General features: G+C 41.1%; 1 protein-coding gene across 1 annotated transcript; it reads right to left on the reverse strand.

The window, feature by feature from the left end:
* Positions 1-1,592: 1,592 nt before the first annotated feature.
* On the reverse strand, positions 1,593-14,170 carry LOC115790601 (thrombin-like enzyme gyroxin B2.1). Its single transcript, XM_030744834.1, has 8 exons — positions 14,131-14,170; positions 13,578-13,764; positions 13,196-13,384; positions 11,338-11,399; positions 10,894-11,033; positions 10,695-10,796; positions 5,429-5,639; positions 1,593-1,669 (listed from the first exon to the last, which is right to left on the reverse strand). Exons 1-8 carry the CDS (start codon positions 14,168-14,170, stop codon positions 1,593-1,595), a joined length of 1,008 nt encoding a protein of 335 aa, XP_030600694.1.
* Between the last annotated feature and the right edge of the window lie 8,139 nt (positions 14,171-22,309).

Genomic DNA, 22,309 nt, shown 5'->3' on the forward strand with positions numbered 1-22,309 from the left:
ACGACGCGATCGCCGCGATTGCCTCAGCTAGCCGAGGCGACGGGATCGCAGCATCCGGCGGTGGCGGTCGCGTCGCACGCTGGTAATCGAACGCTCGCGTACGCAACATGACCCGACTTTCCTCTGCCTGCTGTGTCGACGGTCACGGTCCTTTACGATTCGCGTGACACCGCTTTGTTTGTTTTAGTGTGTCGTTTGTTACGCGGTGACGGAAGCAAAACTCGGCTTGGGGCTATCGCGTTGCGAAGTCCGCGCTCGGTGGTGCGTGGTTTTTTTGGGCGGTTTTGGGGTTTTTTGGGGTTTTTTTTTATCTCAATCGCTATCGAGTGTGGTTGTTTGGCGATGGTGATGATGATGGTGATGATGGTGATGATGATGGCGATCGTAGGTTCGCGTCGTGTCGCCTCACTGATAAACGAAGCCGGCCAACCCCACGAGTGCGATTTTTTTTTTTATCGCGATCGCGATCGAGCGGTTGTTTGGCGAAGCTGAAGTCGATGACGATGGCGATCGTGATCGCGATCCCCGGGTTCGCGTCGTCGAGTCCTCGACCTGCGATTGCAGCGGCCTTTGCGTAGCCTCGCGTGCTTGTGTGTGTGTGTCTGTGTGTGTGTCTGTGTGTGTGTGTGTGTGTGTGTGCGTGTGTGTGCGAGTGTGTGTCTGTGTGCGCGTGCGTGCGTGCGCGTCTGTGTGTGCGCGCGACTGTCCCCGTCACACGCGGTGCAATGACTATCACTGGCCACTGGGGGGGGCGGGGGCAATAGCACGCATGCAATGAATGCTGCAGGCCACAGGGGGTCCCGTTGAGCTGGGAGACCTGGGGTCCCCTCGACCCCCCCACCACCGCCACCACCGCCATTGTTAGGCCTGGGGTCTCCTTGACACCCCCCCCTCCCATCCCCCACCCCCGCCATCGAGAGGCCTGGGGTCACCTCGACCCCACCACCGCAGGGGAGGTCCCGTTGAGCCGGGAGGCCTGGGGTCGCCTTGACCCCCACCCCACCGCCACCGCCATTGGGAGACCTGGGGTCTCCTTGACCCCCACCCCACCGCCATTGCTAGGCCTGGGGTCACCTCGACCCCGCACCTCCACCGCCGCCGCCATTGCTAGGCCTGGGGTCACCTCGACCCCGCACCTCCACCATTGCTAGGCCTGGGGTCACCTCGACCCCGCCGCCGCGGCCATTGCTAGGCCTGGGGTCACCTCGACCCCGCACCTCCACCGCCGCCGCCATTGTTGTTAGGCCTGGGGTCACCTCGACCCCGCCGCCGCCGCCATTGCTAGGCCTGGGGTCACCTCGACCCCGCACCTCCACCGCCGCCGCCATTGTTGTTAGGCCTGGGGTCACCTCGACCCCCCCGCCGCGGCCATTGCTAGGCCTGTGGTCACCTCGACCCCGCCGCCATTGCTAGGCCTGGGGTCACCTCGACCCCGCCGCCACCGCCACCACCACCACCGCAGGGGCCCCTTGTCAGTGAGCTGGGAGGCGTGGGGTCCCAGTGACCCCTGCCGCCGCCTCCGCCACTGGGACGACTGGGGTCCCCTCGACCCCCACCCACCCACCCACCCACCGCCACCACCACCACCTCAACTACGGGCAGTCAGGAGGCCTGGGGTCCCCTCGACCCCCAAGCCTCAGTGGGATGGGGGGACGGGTCCGGGTGACCCCTTGCGGGGCGCACAAGGGTTAAGCATAGATAATGGTCTATATGAACCACAATCGGTGGGATCCTTACCTTCTTTGTGTAATACTACTATAATTGCATCAGACCAGGATGGTGCCATAGTTTTAGTTTAAGCTTTAGTTTAAGCTTCCAATAAAATTGGGGTAAGAATATCTATGAAACATTTATAAAATTCGTTTATGAAACGATCCAGGCCAGGACACTTATTATTCTTAAGGGATGAGATAATTTTTTTTAATTTCCAATTCCCGGATTGGCTCATCTAATTGTTTTGCTACTGTTTCAGATAATTCGGGGACATTTATATTTTGTAAGTCATTCGCTATTCTGACCACGTCAGTGCAGGTATCTGTATTCTGGTATAAAACCTTGTAAAACTCTGCAAAAGCTTCAGCTATTTCTTTTGGTTTTGAGATGGATTTATTGCCGGAATTTAGCTTTTGAACCACCCTTTAGGATTGTTGTTTTTTAAGTCTAAAGGCCAAAAGTCTGCTCGCTCTATTTCCATTTTCATAATACTGCTGTTTAGCAAAACGAAGATTGCCCTCAATCTTTTCTGATAGCAGTTCTTGGAGCTCTCTTCGGGTTGTGTTTAAATCATTCAAAATATTAGGTTCCCCATCCTTTTTATGTTCATGTTCCAGAACTTTGATTCTATCCTCCAAGACTTTCTGTTTGGCTACTTTTTGTCTTTTCTTTCCTGTTGTGTAGGAGATGATACTGCCTCTTAAAGAGGCTTTTGCACAATCCCACAACATAATAGGAGATGTTTCAGGAGTATTGTTTATGTCCAGGTAATTCTTAAGCTCTGCTTTAATGAAATCAGTGAAATCCTTGTAATTAAGAAGAGAGGCATTAAGTCTCCATTGCTTAAATGATGGTGTCAAGCCTATATCCCACTGGAGAACAACAGGTGCGTGGTCAGAAATTGTAATGGGCAAAATTGTGATATCTTCAATTCTATGTAGCTCAGCTTTAGCAGTGAAAAAATAATCTATTCGTGAGTAGGATGCATGTTGGTTTGAATAGAAAGTAAAATTTTTCTCCTTTGGGAATTTAGATCGCACTTTGAATACATTTTGTTCAGTTTTGGAGTCTTAAAGTCATTTGATAGCTTGGTAGTGTATGACCTTAAAGTTACAGTGTGTAAAATCTCAGTGCTAGATGTCAGTAGGTTGTAGATCACAGCCAACTGGATTCTGTTTTCTTACCACTCCCAATTCAAGTGCATAATCCTGACTACGGTGGCTGCTATAAGACAAAGATGTTTTAGCATTTAAGAGAGATAAAAACATGAGACTGAGCTCCATAATGGCCACAGCCATTTGTGAAAGGAGACAGATACAATTCGATGAGTCAGTGAAGCTCATTTCTGTCCAGTGACAGCGAAACTGAGGTTATTAATTATTGAACTTTTCTGTTGGTAAGTGCTGCTGTTTCTGCAGTTGTTAGCTGCTGGTATCTAAGCAGAGGTGGCAAAAGTACTGACATTCTGTACTTAAGTAGAAGTAGAAGTACATATGTTAAAAAATACTTAAGTAAAAGTCGAAGTACTGGTTCAACTTCTCTACTTAAGTAAAAGTAAAAAAGTACAGGCTCTGAAATGTACTCAAAGTAAGAAAGTAAAAGTAGTTCTTTTGAGGATGTTTCTACCTGCTATTTTTGTGTAAAACAAACTGAACCTCATTATATATTATTGTAATAATATAAAATAATATTACATGAGAATACAAATTTATTCCAATCTAAATTTTAATCCTAATGAATGCACTCAGCTTGAATCTGTTATGTAGGACACAAACTGTGAAAGGGAATTTAAACACAGCTCTATTCTCTGTGTCCTCCATAGTAGAGGGTGACTGTGCCTCCACCTAAACACAAACATGAGGATACTCAGGGGTTACAGTGGGATTCAGAAGGTGGAGGAACCCCAAGATCAGCTGTAGTGGCTCTGCATGGGGAGAAGAATCACAGCTTTCTATTGTGAGCTGCAGTAAATGATGTTGGTGTGCAGGCTGTGATCAGCTGACCTGCCGCTGCTGCTCTGAGGTTTACTGCTCTGTGAGGATGAACTGAATTCACAAAGATGTAACCCAGTATTTCACAGCTATCTGAGCTGATCTCCATCCCCTACACTGACAGCATACAGGCTGTAGAAATGTTGGACTCAGTGAATGAATCTCAGCATCAGCAGCTTTGATTCAAACTCATCTCTGCTGCACTGATGTAACCTGTCACTCTGACCATGAACACAAAGTGCACCAACACAGAGCTTTACTGTAAATACAGTACAACAAGATAACCTGTTTATTACGTACTAAACTGCAGTATTTTCATCCAATCTTTGAATAACACAAAGTCAGCATACTTCAGTTTATTTTCCAGTCCTTACCTTTAATTCTAGCCTCTCTTCTTCCTCTCCTGTCCTCTTTCTCCATCTGAGTGAACTTCTCTCTCTTTGCTCTCCCTGAAATACAGCAGCTTTTCTTTTAGTTAGCAGACACACTGTGTGACAAACTGCACACACTTTGTGTGTTTGCTGATATTTGTTGAGCATTTAAAAACATTGCATTTACCTGCCACACGTTACTCCCTTCATGCTCGCTCCTCTTCAGTAGCGCTAGCTAAGCGCTTTATGTCCTGCGAGCATAACTTACGGATTTGGTCCGGCCCGCTGTGACCCCTGATTATAGCGCTATAAATGAGACATTAATTACATGGGTTTGTGTATTTAATCTCTTTGTACCTGATAAGCCCCAGTGATGGAGGATACGCCAGTACGATTGTCTCTTATATGTTAATATTCCTCCGTTTAGGCTCAGATCGTTTGATGACTGACGGCGCACTGACCGGAAACGCAAACTTCTCCCTGACGTGTTAAAAAGTAAGGAGTCTGTTTTGAAAATGTAAGAAGTAGAAAGTACCGATACTTGTGTAAAAATGTAGGGAGTAAAAGTAAAAAGTAGTCAGAAAAATAAATACTCAAGTAAAGTACAGATACCTAAAAAATCTACTTAAGTACAGTAACGAAGTATTTGTACTTTGTTACTTCCCACCTCTGGTCACCAGTGATAGTTTCAGAAGGATTTGGCTCTGCAGGTTCTGACTGAAGTAACCCTGGGTTTTCGGATATTTCCAGTACCCCCCAACTGCCTTGCTCTAGCCCTGGTCACTACCCCACACAACTTACTCTTGCTCTCATGGATGAGATCTAACAAAATGGGCAAATCAGTCCCTAGCAGCACAGGATATGGCAACTCAGGAGCTACCCCTACTTTCATAAGGTATGGCTGGTTATAAACTTCAATGTAGACCTCAGTAGTTGGCACCTCCAAACTATGCCCATGTACATATACAACTGGAACTGTCTCTTCTAAATTCCATAAGTCTTTGGGAACATGTTCGGCCTGTACCAGAGACTGGGTGCATCCTGTGTCTAACAGAGCAGTGAATGATATACCATTTATCAGTACATTTGCTAATGGTGACATAGACAATGCATCTTGAGAAACACACAGTTCAGGTCTTGGTACATAACACAAATTTGTACTTTTGAATTTTCTAACTGGGCAGAAGGGACATGTATGGCCTGCCTCACCACAATTGTGGCAAACAACATCAGCTTTATTGCCTGCCCGAGCCTTAAAGTTGAGTGAGTTAACATCCAATGATCTAGTGGAGCTAGCCTGACCAGCTACATGACTGGCTAAACCACCCCTTTTACCCAACCCTTCAGGCTTACCTCCTTGTGGTCTGAGCTGGCCAGCGTAACGGCAAACCCCATGGCCATTATGAGCAGCTACATAGGCATCAACCAGTTCAGCAGCCTTCTTAGCAGTTCCTGGGTTGTGCTCTTTTACCCAAGTCTTCACCTCAGGGAACAGTACTTTGAGATACTGCTCGAGGACCAGCTTTTCCATGATATCTTCCTTGGTGCAGGTGTCATAAGCCACCTATTTACAAAACAAGTCCTTGAGACGTATATACAGCTCTTGAGGGGATTCTCCTGCAGGTGTGTCATAAGAATGAAACCTCTGGTGGTAAGTGTCTCTATTAATCTCCTATTTTTTCTCAATATAGCACTCTTCAGTAATACATAGTCTTTTGTATCCACTGGGTCCATGGCCACAAAAGCACTTCTGGCCTTTCCTGTTAACAGTGGAATTAGTCGAACTGCCCACTGTTGCCATGGCCAACCATAGACCTCAGCCAGTCTATCAAAGGTGGTAAGATAATGCTCAGTGTCATCATTGTCTTCTAACCTTTGCAATTTGGGGTCTCCAACTGGAACTCCACTTCCTGCTGGTGACGGCTGACCAGTCCGGGCAGCTTCGAGGTCGAGTTGGAGCTGTGGCACTTGATGTGACAGGACGCTGAGTTTCTCCTCCTGCTTATTTGTCTCCTTTTCTTGCCTTTTTGTCTCTCTCCAGTTGAACTTGCATAAAACTCTCAAACATCCTTGTCAAAGAGACCAGACTAGCCTCCGTGGATATACTGGAACCAACTCCAAATTGGACATCAGCTTCCCCAGAGTCTGCAGTGGCACCTTCCTCCATACCATCATCCGGTTGCACTTGTTGATGCTGTTGCTTTTTAGGAGGCATTGTTGTTTTTTCTTCTGACACCACATGTAGTAATGCCACAGCTGCAGTTGAGGAAACACACTTGGAGGCTGGAATTCTCTTCACCCGTTGTGCAATTTATTTACAAGTGCTATTTACAAGGAGGGTCAGGATGGTGATATGACCAAAAAAAAGAGATACAAAAACTATAGAAAAACAAACTTAAAACTGTTCAAAATAATTCAAAAATAACTAAACCCAAGAACCCCAAAGGCTAAGCCCATGGCTACTGGGCTCTAGCCGGCACGCTAGGCATGGCCAGCCTTCCTCAGACGCATTAACTCTGGCTTATAAAGCCTAAGCCCCTCCTCAGAATAAACCACATAAAAATTCAATCAAGTCTCCCAATTAGTTATTTTCTACCCATGAGCAACTTTCCAATTACCTCCTTTAAGCTCTGACACAAGATCATCAAAACATTAGTTGGTTTCCTGTATACCAAAGACTATTTCACAAGAAAAGAAAAGAAAATTCCCCCTCTGCATTCTTTCTGACATAGTGAGCTCCCAATCTCCCCTTACTATAAAAAGATTTGGAACCTTCCACATCCTGTTTGGCAGTCCGGATCTCCAAGATGGTGGCAGCATGGAACAGCGCATTCAACAAACATTTGGTAATATTGACATGACTTGACTTGGTGCTAATAAATGGTTTGAATATGTGGGCCCATTGTATTTTATTTTTCTATGACATGGACATAATGAAAATGATAATGCTAAGAGATGAATACCAAAAATCTGCATACAATTGAATCAAACTGAAATTAAAGTAAACCAATGAAGCACTGGACCAATGTAATGTTGGCCTCACATTTACTACTGAACAACCTCTATTTTGCTGGTAAGATGTTATACTATTAGAAGTCATTGCACTCTGTTGTCAGCCATTAACACATTTAGTCTAACAGGGCACGGGCTACCCCGTGACACTGCTTTACTGGATACAAATGTTTTAGGTTTCCAGACAGAAACATAAGCTTTGCTTTAATGTAAACATTTATAATCTGATCTAAGATCAGCCTTCACTGATAGACGATGGTTCTGACAGGCACAGCAGAGTTATTAATTTATTAATACAAGCCCACTTTTACTCTTTAACTTTAAATACAAACGGTAGAGTTTAAGCAGCTGTCAGTGTGCCAGTGAGAAACTTCCACATTACTCTGGGGGAGGCTGGAAAACTTTGTTAAAGGAGTTCAATGTAAGTGAAGCTGTTAAGCAGTGTCAGTGACACTGAGGTGAGCTGTTTTTGCTACCTGATAACAAAAACTGATAAATGTACTGAAGTTAAATGTACAACAGTGAATCAGAGAAGAAGCAGAAAAAAGTCATGAAAAGATTCATGTCAAGTATAAATTCCATAATTCAATTCAATTTTATTTATATAGCGCCAAATCACAACAAACTGTCGCCTCAAGGCACTTTGTATTGTGGGTAAAGACCCTACAATAATACAGAGAAAACCCAACAGTCAAAACGACCCCCTATGAGCAGCACTTGGCGACAGTGGAAAGGAAAAACTCCCTTTTAACAGGAAGAAACCTCCAGCAGAACCAGGCTCAGGTAGGGGCAGTCATCTGCCGCGACCGGTTGGGCTGAGGGGATAGAAAGACATGCTGTGGAAGAGAGCCAGAGATTAATATCAATTAAGGATTAAATGCAGAGTGGAGTATAAACAAAGTAAATAAGGTGAATGAGAAGAAACAGTGCATTATGTGAACCCCCCAGCAGACTAGGCCTATAGCAGCATAACTAAGGGATGGTTCAGGGTCACCTGATCCAGCCCTAAACTATAAGCTTTATCATAAAGGAAAGTTTTAAGCCTAATCTTAAAAATAGAGAGGGTGTCTGTCTCCCGAATCCAAGCTGGAAGCTGGTTCCACAGAAGAGGGGCCTGAAAGCTGAAGGCTCTGCGTCCCATTCTACTCTTAAGTATCCGAGGAACCACAAGTAAGCCAGCAGTCTGAGAACGAAGTGCTCTATTGGGGTGATATGGTACTATAAGGTCTTTGAGATAAGATGGTGCCTGATTATTCAAGACCTTGTAGGTGAGAAGAAGAATTTTAAATTCTATTCTAGATTTAACAGGGAGCCAATGAAGAGAAGCCAATATGGGAGAAATATGCTCTCTCTTTCTAGTCCCTGTCAGTACTCTAGCTGCAGCATTTTAGATCAGCTGAAGGCTTTTCAGGGAGCTTTTAGGACAGCCTGATAATAATGAATTACAATAGTCCAGCCTAGAAGTAATAAATGCATGAATTAGCTTTTCAGCATCACTCTGAGAAAGGATGTTTCTAATTTTAGAAATATTGCGCAAATGCAAAAAAGCGGTCCTACATATTTGTTTAATATGTGCATTGAAGGACATATCCTGGTCAAAAATGACTCCAAGATTCCTCACAGTGTTACTGGAGGCCAAAGTAATGCCATCCAGAGTAAGTATCTGGTTAGACACCATGTTTCTAAGATTTGTGGGGCAGAGAACAAGAATTTCAGTTTTATCTGAATTTAGAAGCAGGAAATTAGAGGTCATCCAGGCCTTAATATCTTTAAGACATTCCTGCAGTTTAATTAATTGATGTGTGTCATCTGGCTTCATTGATAGGTAAAACTGAGTATCATCTGCATAACAATGAAAATTGATGCAGTGCTTTCTAATAATACTGCCTAAGGGAAGCATGTATAATGTAAATAGAATTGGTCCTAGCACAGAACCCTGTGGAACTCCATAATTAACCGTAGTGTCTGAAGAAGACTCCCCATTTACATGAACAAATTGGAGTCTATGAGATAAATATGATTCAAACCACTGCAGTGCAGTACCTTTAATACCTATAGCAAGCTCTAATCTCTGTAATAAAATGTTATGGTCAACAGTATCAAAAGCTGCACTGAGGTCCAACAGGACAAGAACAGAGATGAGTCCACTGTCAGAGGCTCTAAGAAGATCATTTGTAACCTTCACTAATGCTGTTTCTGTACTGTGATGAATTCTGAAACCTGACTGAAACTCTTCAAATAAACCGTTCCTCTGCAGATGATCAGTTAGCTGTTTTACAACTACTCTTTCAAGAATCTTTGAGAGAAAAGGAAGGTTGGAGATTGGTTTATAATTAGCTAAGACAGCTGGGTCAAGTGATGGCTTTTTAAGTAGAGGTTTAATTACAGCCACCTTGAAGGTCTGTGGTACATAGCCAACTAATAAATACAGATTGATAATTTTTAAGATTGAAGCATAAATAATTGGAAAGACTTCTTTGAACAGTCTAGTAGGAATGGGATCTAACAAACATGTTGCTGGTTTGGAGGAAGTAACTATTGAAGTTAGCTCTGAAAGATCAACTGGAGCAAAAGAGTCAAAACAAATACCAGCAGTGCTGAAAGCAGCCGAACATGAAGAATAATCTTTGAGATGGTTATGAAAAATTTTTTCTCTAATGTCTAAAATTTTATTTGTAAAGAAATCCATGAAGTCACTACTAGTTAACGTGAAAGGAATACTCGGCTCTACAGAGCTCGGACTCTTTGTCAGCCTGGCTACAGTGCTGAAAAGAAACCTGGGGTTGTTCTTATTTTCTTCAATTAATGATGAATAGTAAGATGTCCTAGCTTTATGGAGGGCTTTTTTATAGAGCAACAAACTCTTTTTCCAGGCTAAATGAGCATCTTCTAATTTAGTGAGACGCCATTCCCTCTCCAGCTTTCGGGTTAACTGCTTTAAGCTGTGCGTTTGTGAATTATACCACGGAGTCAGGCACTTCTGATTTGAAGCTTTCCTTTTCAGAGGAGCCACAGTATCCAAAGTTATACGCAGTGAGGATGTAAAACTATTGACGAGATAATCGACCTCACTGGGAACAGAGTTTAGGTAGCTGCTCTGTACTGTGTTGGCACTGAAGAGCATAACATTGAAGGAATTAGATCCTTAAACTTAGTTACAGCACTTTCAGAAAGACTTCTACTGTAATAAAACTTATTCCCCACTGCTGTGTAGTCCATTAAATGTCTTAAATCCTCATCTGACACAAATGGACCAACAGCCTCCATGTAAACATTTTCATCCTCAAGAATCGGCTCTGATTTATGAAGTTTATCATCGCTCTGTGTTCAGGCTCTACACCTGAACTGATCACAAAGCCTTTCTGCATCCTCACAGTGTCAGTCTGAGAGTCTGACACCACATTCAAAACACATTCACAAGGTCTTACACAATCTTACACAATTTTAGACAAAGTTTCACATTTTGCATTAAACATGTGAAGATCTTCTAGAGTAGAAACAAAACACACCACACAAGATTCTTGTAGAGATGATTGTTTATTCTCAATGTTGTTTTCATTTAGTTATTTTTCATTGTCTGATCTATCCAGTCAAGGTAAGAACAGACCTTCAAAGAAACAGACAGTTTATTAAAGACACATGGATCAGCACCACCAATGTGTACACCATAAATCATGTTATTGTAGATCACTCCACCACCAGAATCACCCTGAGAGACAGAAATATAGTTTGTTATAAGTTTGTTCTAAAATATCTGATAGCTACACAGATGATATGCAGTAAAGCTAGCAGCTGTGCTAACTCACCTCACATGTATCTACTCGAGGTTCTTTGTAACACATCCTGTTGCCATATGGCAAGACCAAATAACATTTAGAGTATCTGGTAGGCCCACAGTCAACAACATGCATATTTCCACACTGGAGATGAGGTGGTAGATCAGGGACTAAAGAAAAAATGAAAAGAACGAAAGCAATTCATCATCTTTTAATGAAGTAAAATCTTGAGAGAATGTTTTTTTCTTATTTCTGGACATTTCCAAATGATTTTCAAACAAAATTTCTTCATTAAATCAAGCTGCATCTAAGAAGGAGGAAACCTTACATACAGAATATCCACTATAAAATTAAAGAAACACTCTGTTTTTCATACAGTATCCAAATAAAACATAAATGTAACCATCAAAACAGACACAGAAACCAAAATTAAATAACATAAACTGTGAAATAATCAAACAAAAGTTGTCTTACGTTTTTTGTAGTTTACATCTACCGTATAACAACCAAGGCCTGCGACCTGAATGACATCTCCTCTAGAAAAAGACAAAATATATATAATCAATTAATTTCACATCCCTTCATGTGTTGTGATCATAAAATAAATCAATAAATCATATTGATGTACTCTGCACGCTCAGTATCTTCAGCCCACCTCAACTCAGCTAATTTAACTTTGAGGGTTTGGATCACATGTTAAATTTCATTCCTTTAACTGTTTGCTGTGTTTTATTGTCATTGACTGAAGTCATGGATTAACTCCTAAAATCAAAACAAGGAGTATTAACTCCTGTTCTACACTCAGTGATATTACTGATGATATCAGTCAGGAAGAGATGGAGGTGTAATGTCAGTAATGGAGTTTTGTAAATTCAGAAGTATGATGCCCCTCATCGTCTCCTGCTGCATTAACTGTGTTTTACAAGTTTGAACTCTTCTGAATCATCTTCTGAAAATTGGTGCATGTATGGATAAATTTACTGACCACACTACTGTGAAAGAAAGAGATCTTGATTTATAAAACAAGACAAAAAGAGAGCTCTGTTGTAAAATGTAAGAAACAATAATTGTTTTCATCCAAATTATTTTCATATTTCATATTTTCATCTCTGAAAGTCAGCTGTGTTTTGGCTTGTGGCCTTCATCTTTGGCCAAACAAAGTTCTTTTTTGTACTACAAGCGTCTCTGGAGCTTTCACCTCTGTGGACCTTGAAAGCAGGTGAAGCTGTGAGAGAAACCGCTACACTGTTTCAAAAGACCTCAGACAGCAACGCAACACTGCCCCCTAGTGTTCGATGCTGCCAGTTTCAAACAAACTACAGAGTACAGGGTTTAAAGGTTATTAATAAAGTTTTAATTTACACTGTTCTTAGTACGTTTATTAAACCTGTATTTTTTTGTTAAATTGTCCTGTTTTATGTTCCTTCAGCTCACTGAATGTGATTCACTGCTCAGAAGAAACAGAAATTGTATTTTCAATCTTGAAATCATTGTTTTGGTTAATACATACTAAAACTGCAAGAATCAGATCAATATATTTTATGGAAAATTAGTTTAGGATGTATTAATTTCTTTCATTTTACACTTTGACAGTTCTACTGCTCTGGGCGAGGCCTGTAATCCTGGAGGATCTATGAAGGGAACAGAGTTTGGCAGTTGGAGCTGTTCCAGGAAACATGGGGAATGGGAGGTGTTTGGACAATAATATGAATAAGCTTGGTTAGCTAATTAAGACTAAATATAATGCAGTGAGTCCAGTTTGATGCAGCGTGCTCTGCGATGTTGACACCCTCACACTTCCTGGACTAAAGTGTGACTGTACCTGGCTTCAGGATATTTCAGGTGCGCAGTAAGAAGAAAGGTGGAAGGACTGCACTTGTGATTGAAAAGTGCTGCAATCCCAAAACATGTCACTGAGCTGGAATGTGTTCATTTTACCTGCTGAGGGAATTTGTCATTGCAGTTGTTGCTGCTGAATTCCTCTATCAGCTGAAGCAGAGGTCAGCCCTGTTTTGCCCTTTTATTGCTTTTATCAATGGAATCATTGTCAATATGGACTTTTAAATTAAAAATTGTGAGTATGGAAACAGATTTCTGCAAAGTAATGTGAATTAATTAAAAAATTAATAACATAAAGTAACATCATAACATTCAGAGATCTAAATGTATGCCATGGTTCAGTAAGCAGGTGGCCAACTGGCAATATTGTGGACAGGTTCATAATAATTAAAATGTGTAAAGAACAAGCCAGCAACATTCAGACTGCATCGATCTGTTTCTCTGCAGCTCAAAAATGGATATTTTAGACTTTTATGATAAAGGCAAAACTTACATGTTGGGAGGATTTGAGCAGTCAGGTAAGGCAACAGGCTGAATGTTAGACGGGGTAGACAGGGTAGGGAGTTTCAGTAGCATGATGTCATGATTTCCATTTTTGTCTTGAAAGATGAATTTCTCTGTGACTTTCACCTTTTGTCCTTGACTTGGATGTGGATGAATCCCTAAATGTGCATACATATCCCTGCACAAGGGGACAAGGGTGTTAGAGATTGATCATGTCCACAAGAAATGCTGTCTTTATTTTTAAATTCCTAAAAAAAAAAAAAAAAAAAAATGTATTAAGGTTTGTTTGTTGCCTCAGGACTTTGAGAAAAATAAGTTTGAGAGAGAGAAATATTTCATTACACATTTTTGAGTAAAACTCATTTACTCACCTTCCTGATTTCCAGCAGTGAGCTGCAGTCAGAACCCACTGTGGATGGATCAGTGAGCCACCACAGAGAGTTGAAACTGGTCCTCTTTCTGCAGTTACCTTCACATGATACAGACGCTCAGTACTTTCACAGCTGTGGTCGTGAAAGATTCTCTTGTGCAAATCTACCCCCGTGCTCGCTGTGATGCCTGAAAAAGTAATTTACTAACAACTAGTAGCTTCTGCCATCTGAAGATGAAGAACATATTCTTTCCAATAATTATGGTACCAAACAGCATTAGTGTGACCGTAAAGATTTAGTGAAAAAGAAAAAACTTCAATTCAGTCATACTGTATGAGACAATGTACCTGACACAGAAATATTCTGACAGATATACAAAAATTGATGTCAAAGGGGGAAAAATAGAAGCGCAAAAACAGTATCTGATGGATCAGCAAAACTTAACTAAGACAAGTTAAATAAGCCTTTATAACACAAATATGCCAAAACCTGTGAAATCATTCAAATAAGGAAAGTTGAAATAATCAGGATATTAGTCCAATAATTCACTCACCAAGCGACAGAAAAAGAAGAAGCAGCTTCAGATGAGCCATTGTTCTCACTGAGCTTGCAGTGAATGCTGTACTGGGACCATTTTTAAACTGTGCTGGTGGCCACGGATCCACCAATCACAGAGCATGATTTTACCAGCAAAACCCCATTGGCTGGAATGTTCTTCATGCAAATATTGAATATTTAACTTTTTTTTTATTTTCAAGTGTTGATTTACATTAATTACAGTATTTTTCTTCAATACACTGAAAACAGGAAATGACACTGCAGTACAAACAGAAGTAATTTTATTTTTGAAATAAAGCTTTGGCAAAGTTGGTCTTCTGCATGTATTTATTCAAAGTACATCAACTGTACTCTCAGTCCAAACTGCTCCATTTTCCCAAACTTCAGATCAGGACCAGTTCTTCACCCTCTCGAGGATATTGGAGTGTGTGTGGGAGTTTGCCCATCCAGTCTGCATGTGTTTTGTGGACTTCGAGAAGGCATTTGAGCGCATCCCTCGGGGTATGAGGTGTCTGGCCCCTTGTTGCAGGCCATTCAGTCCCTGTACAACATTAGCGAGAGCTTGGTCCATATAGCCGGCAATAAGTCAACAATAAGCTTGGTCCTGTAGGGATATTCATGATATATGCCACATATATATCTTACATACATTTACTTCCCTGAGAAATTTGTCTGGAAAATAACTTAACTGATTATAAATACAGAAGCTTATAATGTTCCGTGTCATCATGAACTTTGTATTCTGACTGTACAATGAACCACACTGATGAAGACTACAGAATGATAGAAATGGAGACTTTGAGGTCACTCTGTTGTTGAATTTCTCTGTTTTCCACATTCTGTTTTGTAAATGATGTAATCAAGACTGATATGCTGTGACTATATGAAACTGTAAGTTGAATTAGAATGTGCAGGTACTTCATGCCATCTCATGGCACGCAGTCTGACCCAGATATCTGAACTGTTTGAAATGGGTTTATTAATTTAATAATTGGACTCCTTATTCCTGTTTTGTGTCATTCCTGTCGATAAGCATACATGCAGAAACCTAAAGGCTTAAACAGCAGACACACACACTTATTTAAATTCCTTCAGTCCCTATAGCAGGCAATAAGTCGGATTAGGTTCCTGTGGGTTTTGCCAGGAACCTAATTTTGCCCTTTGTTACAGATTCTGTTCATAATTTTTATGGACAGAATTTCCAGGCATAGCCAAGTGGCAGAAGGCCTTGGTGGCCTCAGAATCTTGTCTCGGAGTATCCAGAGGAAACCCATGCAGACACGGGGAGAACATGCAAACTCCAAACAGAGAGAGATCCGGGTGGAACCAAACCCAGACCTTCTAGATGTCATTCCAGCTGTGAGGCAGGAGTGCTAACCACCACGCCACTGGATGAACAGTGATGTGAAGTAAAAATTTCCCTCAAAAGCATTAAACCTAACATAATGAGCCTGTTTTGAAAATTTAAAGAGACACAGATGTACAGATATGTGTGTTAGAATGTAGGGACTAAAAGTAAAAAGTCTTCATAAAAATAATAAATAAAAAAGTAGAGTACAGATAAGTGTGGGATATGTGTGAATGAGAGTGAGATGGGTGGAAAGGTGAACACACAAGGAGATAGTAAATGTAGATGAGTTTAAATGCCTGGGCTCAACAATCCAAAGCAACACACAGTGTGTCATGATGAGTGGGCACAGGCCATGTGGCGTGTGAAGGTAGAGAGGACCCAAAAGCAGGATGAAGGAGTAGGTGGCTGAAGCTGAGCCTTTATTGTGGCTAAACGCAAGCAAATACAAGAACCAAAAGAAGATAACAAAACTAAAGAAAAACCTAAACTGGAAGGAAACCAAGGAACCCAAGAAGCTGGGAGAATGCAGGAACAAAACCACTGCCATGAAGACAACAAGACTGACATCTGACAAGTGGAAAACTGAGAATAAATACACAGAGGGAACGAGGGGTGAGTGGAAACAGCTGGGGCAAACAGGTGAACAGAATGATACTAAGGAGACTAAGTGTAAAACAAAACACAAAGCACAAGAGACAGAGGATGTCAAAATAGAACAGGAAGTGAGAAGACTGATACGCAAACGTGAACTTGACACCACATAAAGAGGACGCAGACTAGGCACGACACAGGGAGACAGACACTGTGATAATAAACAAAAGAAACTCCACACAAAGTGGAAACACTTTGGGACAGAAGACAGGGAGAACTAACATGTAAAGCAATGAGAACTAACTAAGAACACATAGGAGAAACACCTGAAACAATATACCCCAAACAAAAGAGTAACAATAAAGGTAACAAAACTACAAAAGACCATAAACTAATAAACAAGGGGTTGCAGACGCAGGACCATGACACAAGTGCACAAGAGAGGTGAAGACGAGAGCGATGGAGTGGAGACGTGTGTCAGAGGTGATTTTTTATAGAAGAATAGCAGCGAATGTGAAAGCGGAGGTTGACAAGATGGTAGTGAGACCTGCTGTGGTGTATAGTTTGGAAACAGTGGCACTGACAAAAAGACAGAAGGCTGAGCTGGAGCTGGAGGTGGAGGTGGCAGTGATGAAGATACTCAGATTTTCACAGGAAGTGACCAAAATTCATGAGATTAGAAATGAGTATATCAGAGGAACAGCTCAGGTATGTTGAGCATAGATGAGTTAGAGGAGTCATAGTGCAGAAGATTTATAGGGGATGTATTAGACAGAGGATGCTAAATGTGGAGCTGCCAGGCAGGAGGGAAAGAGGAAAACCACAAAGAAGGTTCATGGAGGTAGAGAAGGAACACATGCAAAGGGTTAGTGCGACAGAGCAGGCTGCTAAAAATACAGCGCAGCTTTCCAAGTCTTTATTGAAGGTCAAGTTTCATCTATAAAGGCAAACATGTTGTAAGAAATGTCTACGCTTTAAAATATTTCAGTATAGTTTTGGGAGGATGAGTCACTTTAAATAAAGAACAGAGAACATGTTGGGAAAAATTAAGCTATCGTGGACAAATTCCGACAGGATAAGCTTGGAAATGACCAGAGTGGAACTGGATCTGTCTGAATCTATGATCCTAATCCTCTGTAGATCTGTCCTGCTATGCAAATGTAATCCAATGCAATACTGCATGTGATACTTTAGGGCGTATCTGGTCCTGGGTAGGCCCACTGAGACTGATTTACATCATTTTCAGTGGAAAATATGATGAAAATCAGAAATCTGTGATGGCATTATTCACCATCTCTGTCCTAATATATATTGATGAGTGAATGACTGTTACAGTGATCATGTTGAGCACAAAAATACCAAACTAATGTCTAACTGGGATAACAGGTCAAACTCAGAGTTATTAGCTAAACATGCTTCCTGGATTAAGGCCCTGGTCTTCAGTTCTGCCTCAACATTTGAATGCTAGGGTCAGAATATGGCATAAACAATGTTTTCTTGGAACACTTCAGGCCCTTTAGTACCAACTGAGCATTGTTTAAATGCCACAGCCTACCTGAGGATTGTTGCTGACTATGCCCATCCCTTTCTGACCACAGTGTACCCATCTTCTGATGGCTGCTTCCAGCAGGATAACGTGTCATATTATATGGAACGCATTACACCCAACACTGATCATAATAACCTTTGTTTTATTTTAGTAACGATGATTTACAGCAAATGTGCCTTTTTGACTCTTCATCCTGACTTGCAGATTGAACAAAGAGATTTCAGGAGAAAACAAACTAAAGAAAGAAGAAAGAAAGAAAAGACGAGTCACTTTCTCAGGAGAAGTTCGTCTGGGAGCAAATGTTTGTTCACACTGTAGACAGTTTTGCTTAGTCAGTTACCCAAATGTGCTAAAATATTTACAAATGCAAACAAAAAAATGAGAAATGTAATAAAATTTAGTGAAGAAGTTCACAAAATGTTTTGATAATTTCAACTGCCATGCTAGAAAGTAGCCATCAGCATAGTTTACTAGGTTGAGTAGGTGACCCGATGCCATAACATTATTGCAGAGGTCTGTGCAACGTGTAAATGTAAAAATTAATTGTATCCAGCACATATTATACTACTGCCAAAACAAACTAATTAAAATAACTGTAAAACCTGCTGCCACATTCAGAACACATATCAGGAAAAAGGTTTTATATACATACAGAGGGGAAAATAAGTATTTGATACACTGCTGATTTTGGAAGTTTTTAAGAGGTCTGTAATTTTTATCGTAGGTACACTTCAACTGTGAGAGACAGAACCTTAAAAATAAATCAAGAAAATCATATTGGATGATTGTTACGCTCCCTGCAACCCGTAGACCCTGCTGGTAGGGGGTTGTAATAATGATTTTTAAATAATTAATTTGCATTTTATTGAAATACGCATTTGGTCACCTACCAACCAGCAAGAATTCTTACAAACCTGTTACTTTTTCTTTAAGAAGCCCTCCTATTCTGCACTAATTACCTGTATTAATTGCACCAGTTTGAACTTGTTACCTGTATAAAAGACACCTGTCCACACACTCAATCAATCACACTCCAACCTCTTCACCAGGCCCAAGAACAAAAAGCTGTCTAAGGACACCACAGACAAAACTTTAGACCTGCACAAGGCTGGGATGGGCTACAGGACAATAGGCAAGCAGCTTAGTGAGAAAGTAACAACTTGTGGCAGAGTTATAGTGGCTTGCAAAAGTATTCATACGCCTTGAACTTTTCCATATTTTGTCACATTACAACCACAAACATAAATATATTTCACTGGAATTTAATGTGAGAGACCAACACAAAGTGGTATACAATTGTGAAGTGGAAAGAAAATTATACATGATTCAAAACATTTTTTACAAATTAAAAAAACTGAAAAGTGTGGTGTGCAAAAGTATTCAGCCCCCTTTTCTCTGAGTGCAACCAATTGCATTCAGAAGTTGCCTGATGACTGCTAATGACTAAAAAGAGTCCACCTGTGTGTAATCTAATCTCAGTACAAATACAGCTGCTCTGTGACGGCCTCAGAGGTTGGTTAAGAGAATATTGGGGAGTAAACAGCATCATGAAGTCCAAAGAACACAGCAGACAGGTCAGGAAGAAGGTTGTGGAGAAGATTAAAGCAGGCTTAGGTCTATAAAAAGATTTCACAAGCTTTGAACATCTCACGGAGCACTGTTCAATCCATTATCCGGAAATGGAAAGAGTATGGCACAACTGTAAACCTACCAAGACAAGGCCGTCCACCTAAACTTACAGGCCAAACAAGGAGAGCACTGATCAGAGATGCAGCCAAGAGGCCCATGATGACTCTGGACGTAATGCAGAGATCCACAGCTCAGGTGGGGGAATCTGTCCACAGGACAACTATTAGTCGTGCACTGCACAAATGTGGTCTTTATGGAAGAGTGGCAAGAAGAAAGCCATTGTTAAAAGAAAACCATAAAAAGTCCCGTTTGCAGTTTGCCAGAAGCCATGTTGGAGACACAGCAAACATGTGGAACAAGGTGCTTTGGTCATATGAGACCAAAATTGAACTTTTGGCCAAAATGCAAAACACTATGTGTGGCAGAGAATTAACACTGCACATCACTCTGAACACACCATCCCCACTGTCAAATATGGTGGTGGCAGCATCATGCTCTGGGGCTGCTTCTCTTCAGCAGGGACAGGGAAGCTGGTCAGAGTTGATGGGAAGATGGATGGAGCCAAATACAGGGCAATCTTGGAGGAAAACCTGCTGGAGTCTGCAAAAGACTTGAGACTGGGGCGGAGGTTCACCTTCCAGCAGGACAACGACCCTAAACATAAAGCCAGGGCTACAATGGAATGGTTTAAAACCAAACATATCCATGTGTTAGAATGGCCCAGTCAAAGTCCAGATCTAAACCCAATCGAGAACTTGTGGCAAGATCTGAAAACTGCTGTTCACAAACGCTCTCCATCTAATCTGACTGAGCTTGAGCTGTTTTGCAAAGAAGAATGGGCAAAAATTTCAGTCACTAGATGTGCAAAGCTGGTGGAGACATACCCTAAAAGACTTGCAGCTGTAATTAGAGCAAAAGGTGGTTCCACAAAGTATTGACTCAGGGGGGCTGAATACTTTTGCACACTGCACTTTTCATTTTTAATTTGTAAAAAATGCTTTGAATCATGTATAATTTTCTTTCCACTTCACAATTGTATACCACTTTGTGTTGGTCTTTCACATTAAGTTCCAGTGAAATATATTTATGTTTGTGGTTGTAATGTGACAAAATATGGAAAAGTTCAAGGGGTATGAATACTTTTGCAAGCCACTGTACTTTGTTCGTACCAGTAGACCAAACCACAAACCTCTGAACAAGGTCGCTGAATGAGCAACAAACACGTATTTACAATTAATTTACAATACTGAAAGAAAACAAAGAAAAAAGGCCAAGAACAAAAGCAAAAACACAGCCACATTACACAGAGGTAAGAAGATGTTTTTAGAAAGAGGAAATATTCTGTAGTTATTCAGAGATAATTTGTATAAAAATGGACAGATCTCTAGTTTATCACTAAAAGAATGTCAGAACAGAGTAAACACTGCATTTTGTACAAAGGAGACCATTTTAGAAGATATCCAGAGGAGAGTAAATACCTGAGGAAAAATGATACATAGTTTGTCAGACTGACAGTGAGCTGTAGGAACATGTTCTCAATCACCTTCACGGTTTCATGGACAGTGAATACCTACAATCAGTGGCCTGAGAGGCATTTTGGCCTGCAGTAAACGTGAGCAGTGATATACTGTGGACTCGGTGTGACAGTTCTACATCAGAGAGCAAACTGCCATGTATGTGCATATTAAAAAACATTATTGTTATTTGTTTGTGTGTCATATGCTGCTGTACTAACCACAATGGTAATAGTAATGTATGTTTGTGGTTGTAAATATCTGCAGAAGCTTTGTGAACATTTCCAACAGTGTAACTGTTGATGAGGTGCTGCAGGTAACGCAGATTTCCTGACAGTTTTGAGTTATGATGAGATGGGGTGGCTGTAGCTCAGTAGGTAGAGCAGGTCACCTACTGATCGGAAGGTCAGCGGTTTGATTCCTGGCTACTCCAGGAATGTATCCTTCAGCAAGATACTTAACCCCAAGTTGCTCTCCGGCCGTTCTGTCGGAGTATGAATTTGTGAATGTTAGTTAATTAATTAGTAAAAACAAGTGCTTGTATGAATGGGAGTGAATGGGCAAATGTAAAAATGTGTTGTATAAGTGCTTTGAGTGCTCTGACTGAGTAGAAAAGCGCTATATAAGAACAAGTCCATTTCAGCCTCACTCAAACAGTTGCCTCAACTCCAAGATCCGACTGTGGCAAACATTTATCCATCAGTGTGACTGCTTATAATACAACAAATTATTGATCATTGATAAGTGTGTAACAGTAAAGAGTGCAATGAAACTGTTTGTTTGTCAGACTGAGGCAGGGCAGCTTTCCAAGTCTTTAATGAATACAAAGTTTTATCAGAAAAAATAAAAACATAAATGTGTGAGCTTTGATGGAGCTGCAGTATCTCTATGATAGATTAGAGATATTTCCGTATGGTGTTGGAAGGATGAGACATTTTAAATAAGTCGGGGGGAAAAAAGGCTGCTATGAATGGATCCAAAACTGATCCAGATCTGCTGCAGTCTGAATTTGTGATTTTTATCTGCTTTGGATCCGTCCTGCTGTGCAATCTGACATGATTTGCTGATCAGTTATGGAGCCTATGATACCTTTGGATGGATCCGGTTCTGATTTAGGTGATTTTCAGTGGAAAATGTTGAGGCTCAGACTCTGAGTTTCACACAGTGTACCTTTCAAAATTTTATTTGACATGATTTCATGACTGAATCTCAATCTGTGAACAAATTGTAACATGTAGTCAGAACACAGACTGCATTTAAAATGTCACTTTAAATACATTTTGTTCAGTTTTGTAGACTTAAAGTCATTTCAGCCTCATCTTCACTCAAACAGTTGCATCATCTCTAAGATCCAACTGTGGCAAACATTTATCCATCAGTGTGACTGCTTATAATACAACAAATCATTGATCAGTTATCAGTGTGTAACAGTAAAGAGTGCAATGAAACTGGCTGACAGCTGCATTACTGTTCACATCATCTAAGTGCAATTTTTAATGTCCTTCAACACAGAGTTCATAAATTGCTAAAAAACTGCTGC

This window comes from Archocentrus centrarchus, chromosome 1 (genome assembly GCF_007364275.1).
Source record: "Archocentrus centrarchus isolate MPI-CPG fArcCen1 chromosome 1, fArcCen1, whole genome shotgun sequence".
NCBI classification, from domain to species: domain Eukaryota; kingdom Metazoa; phylum Chordata; class Actinopteri; order Cichliformes; family Cichlidae; genus Archocentrus; species Archocentrus centrarchus.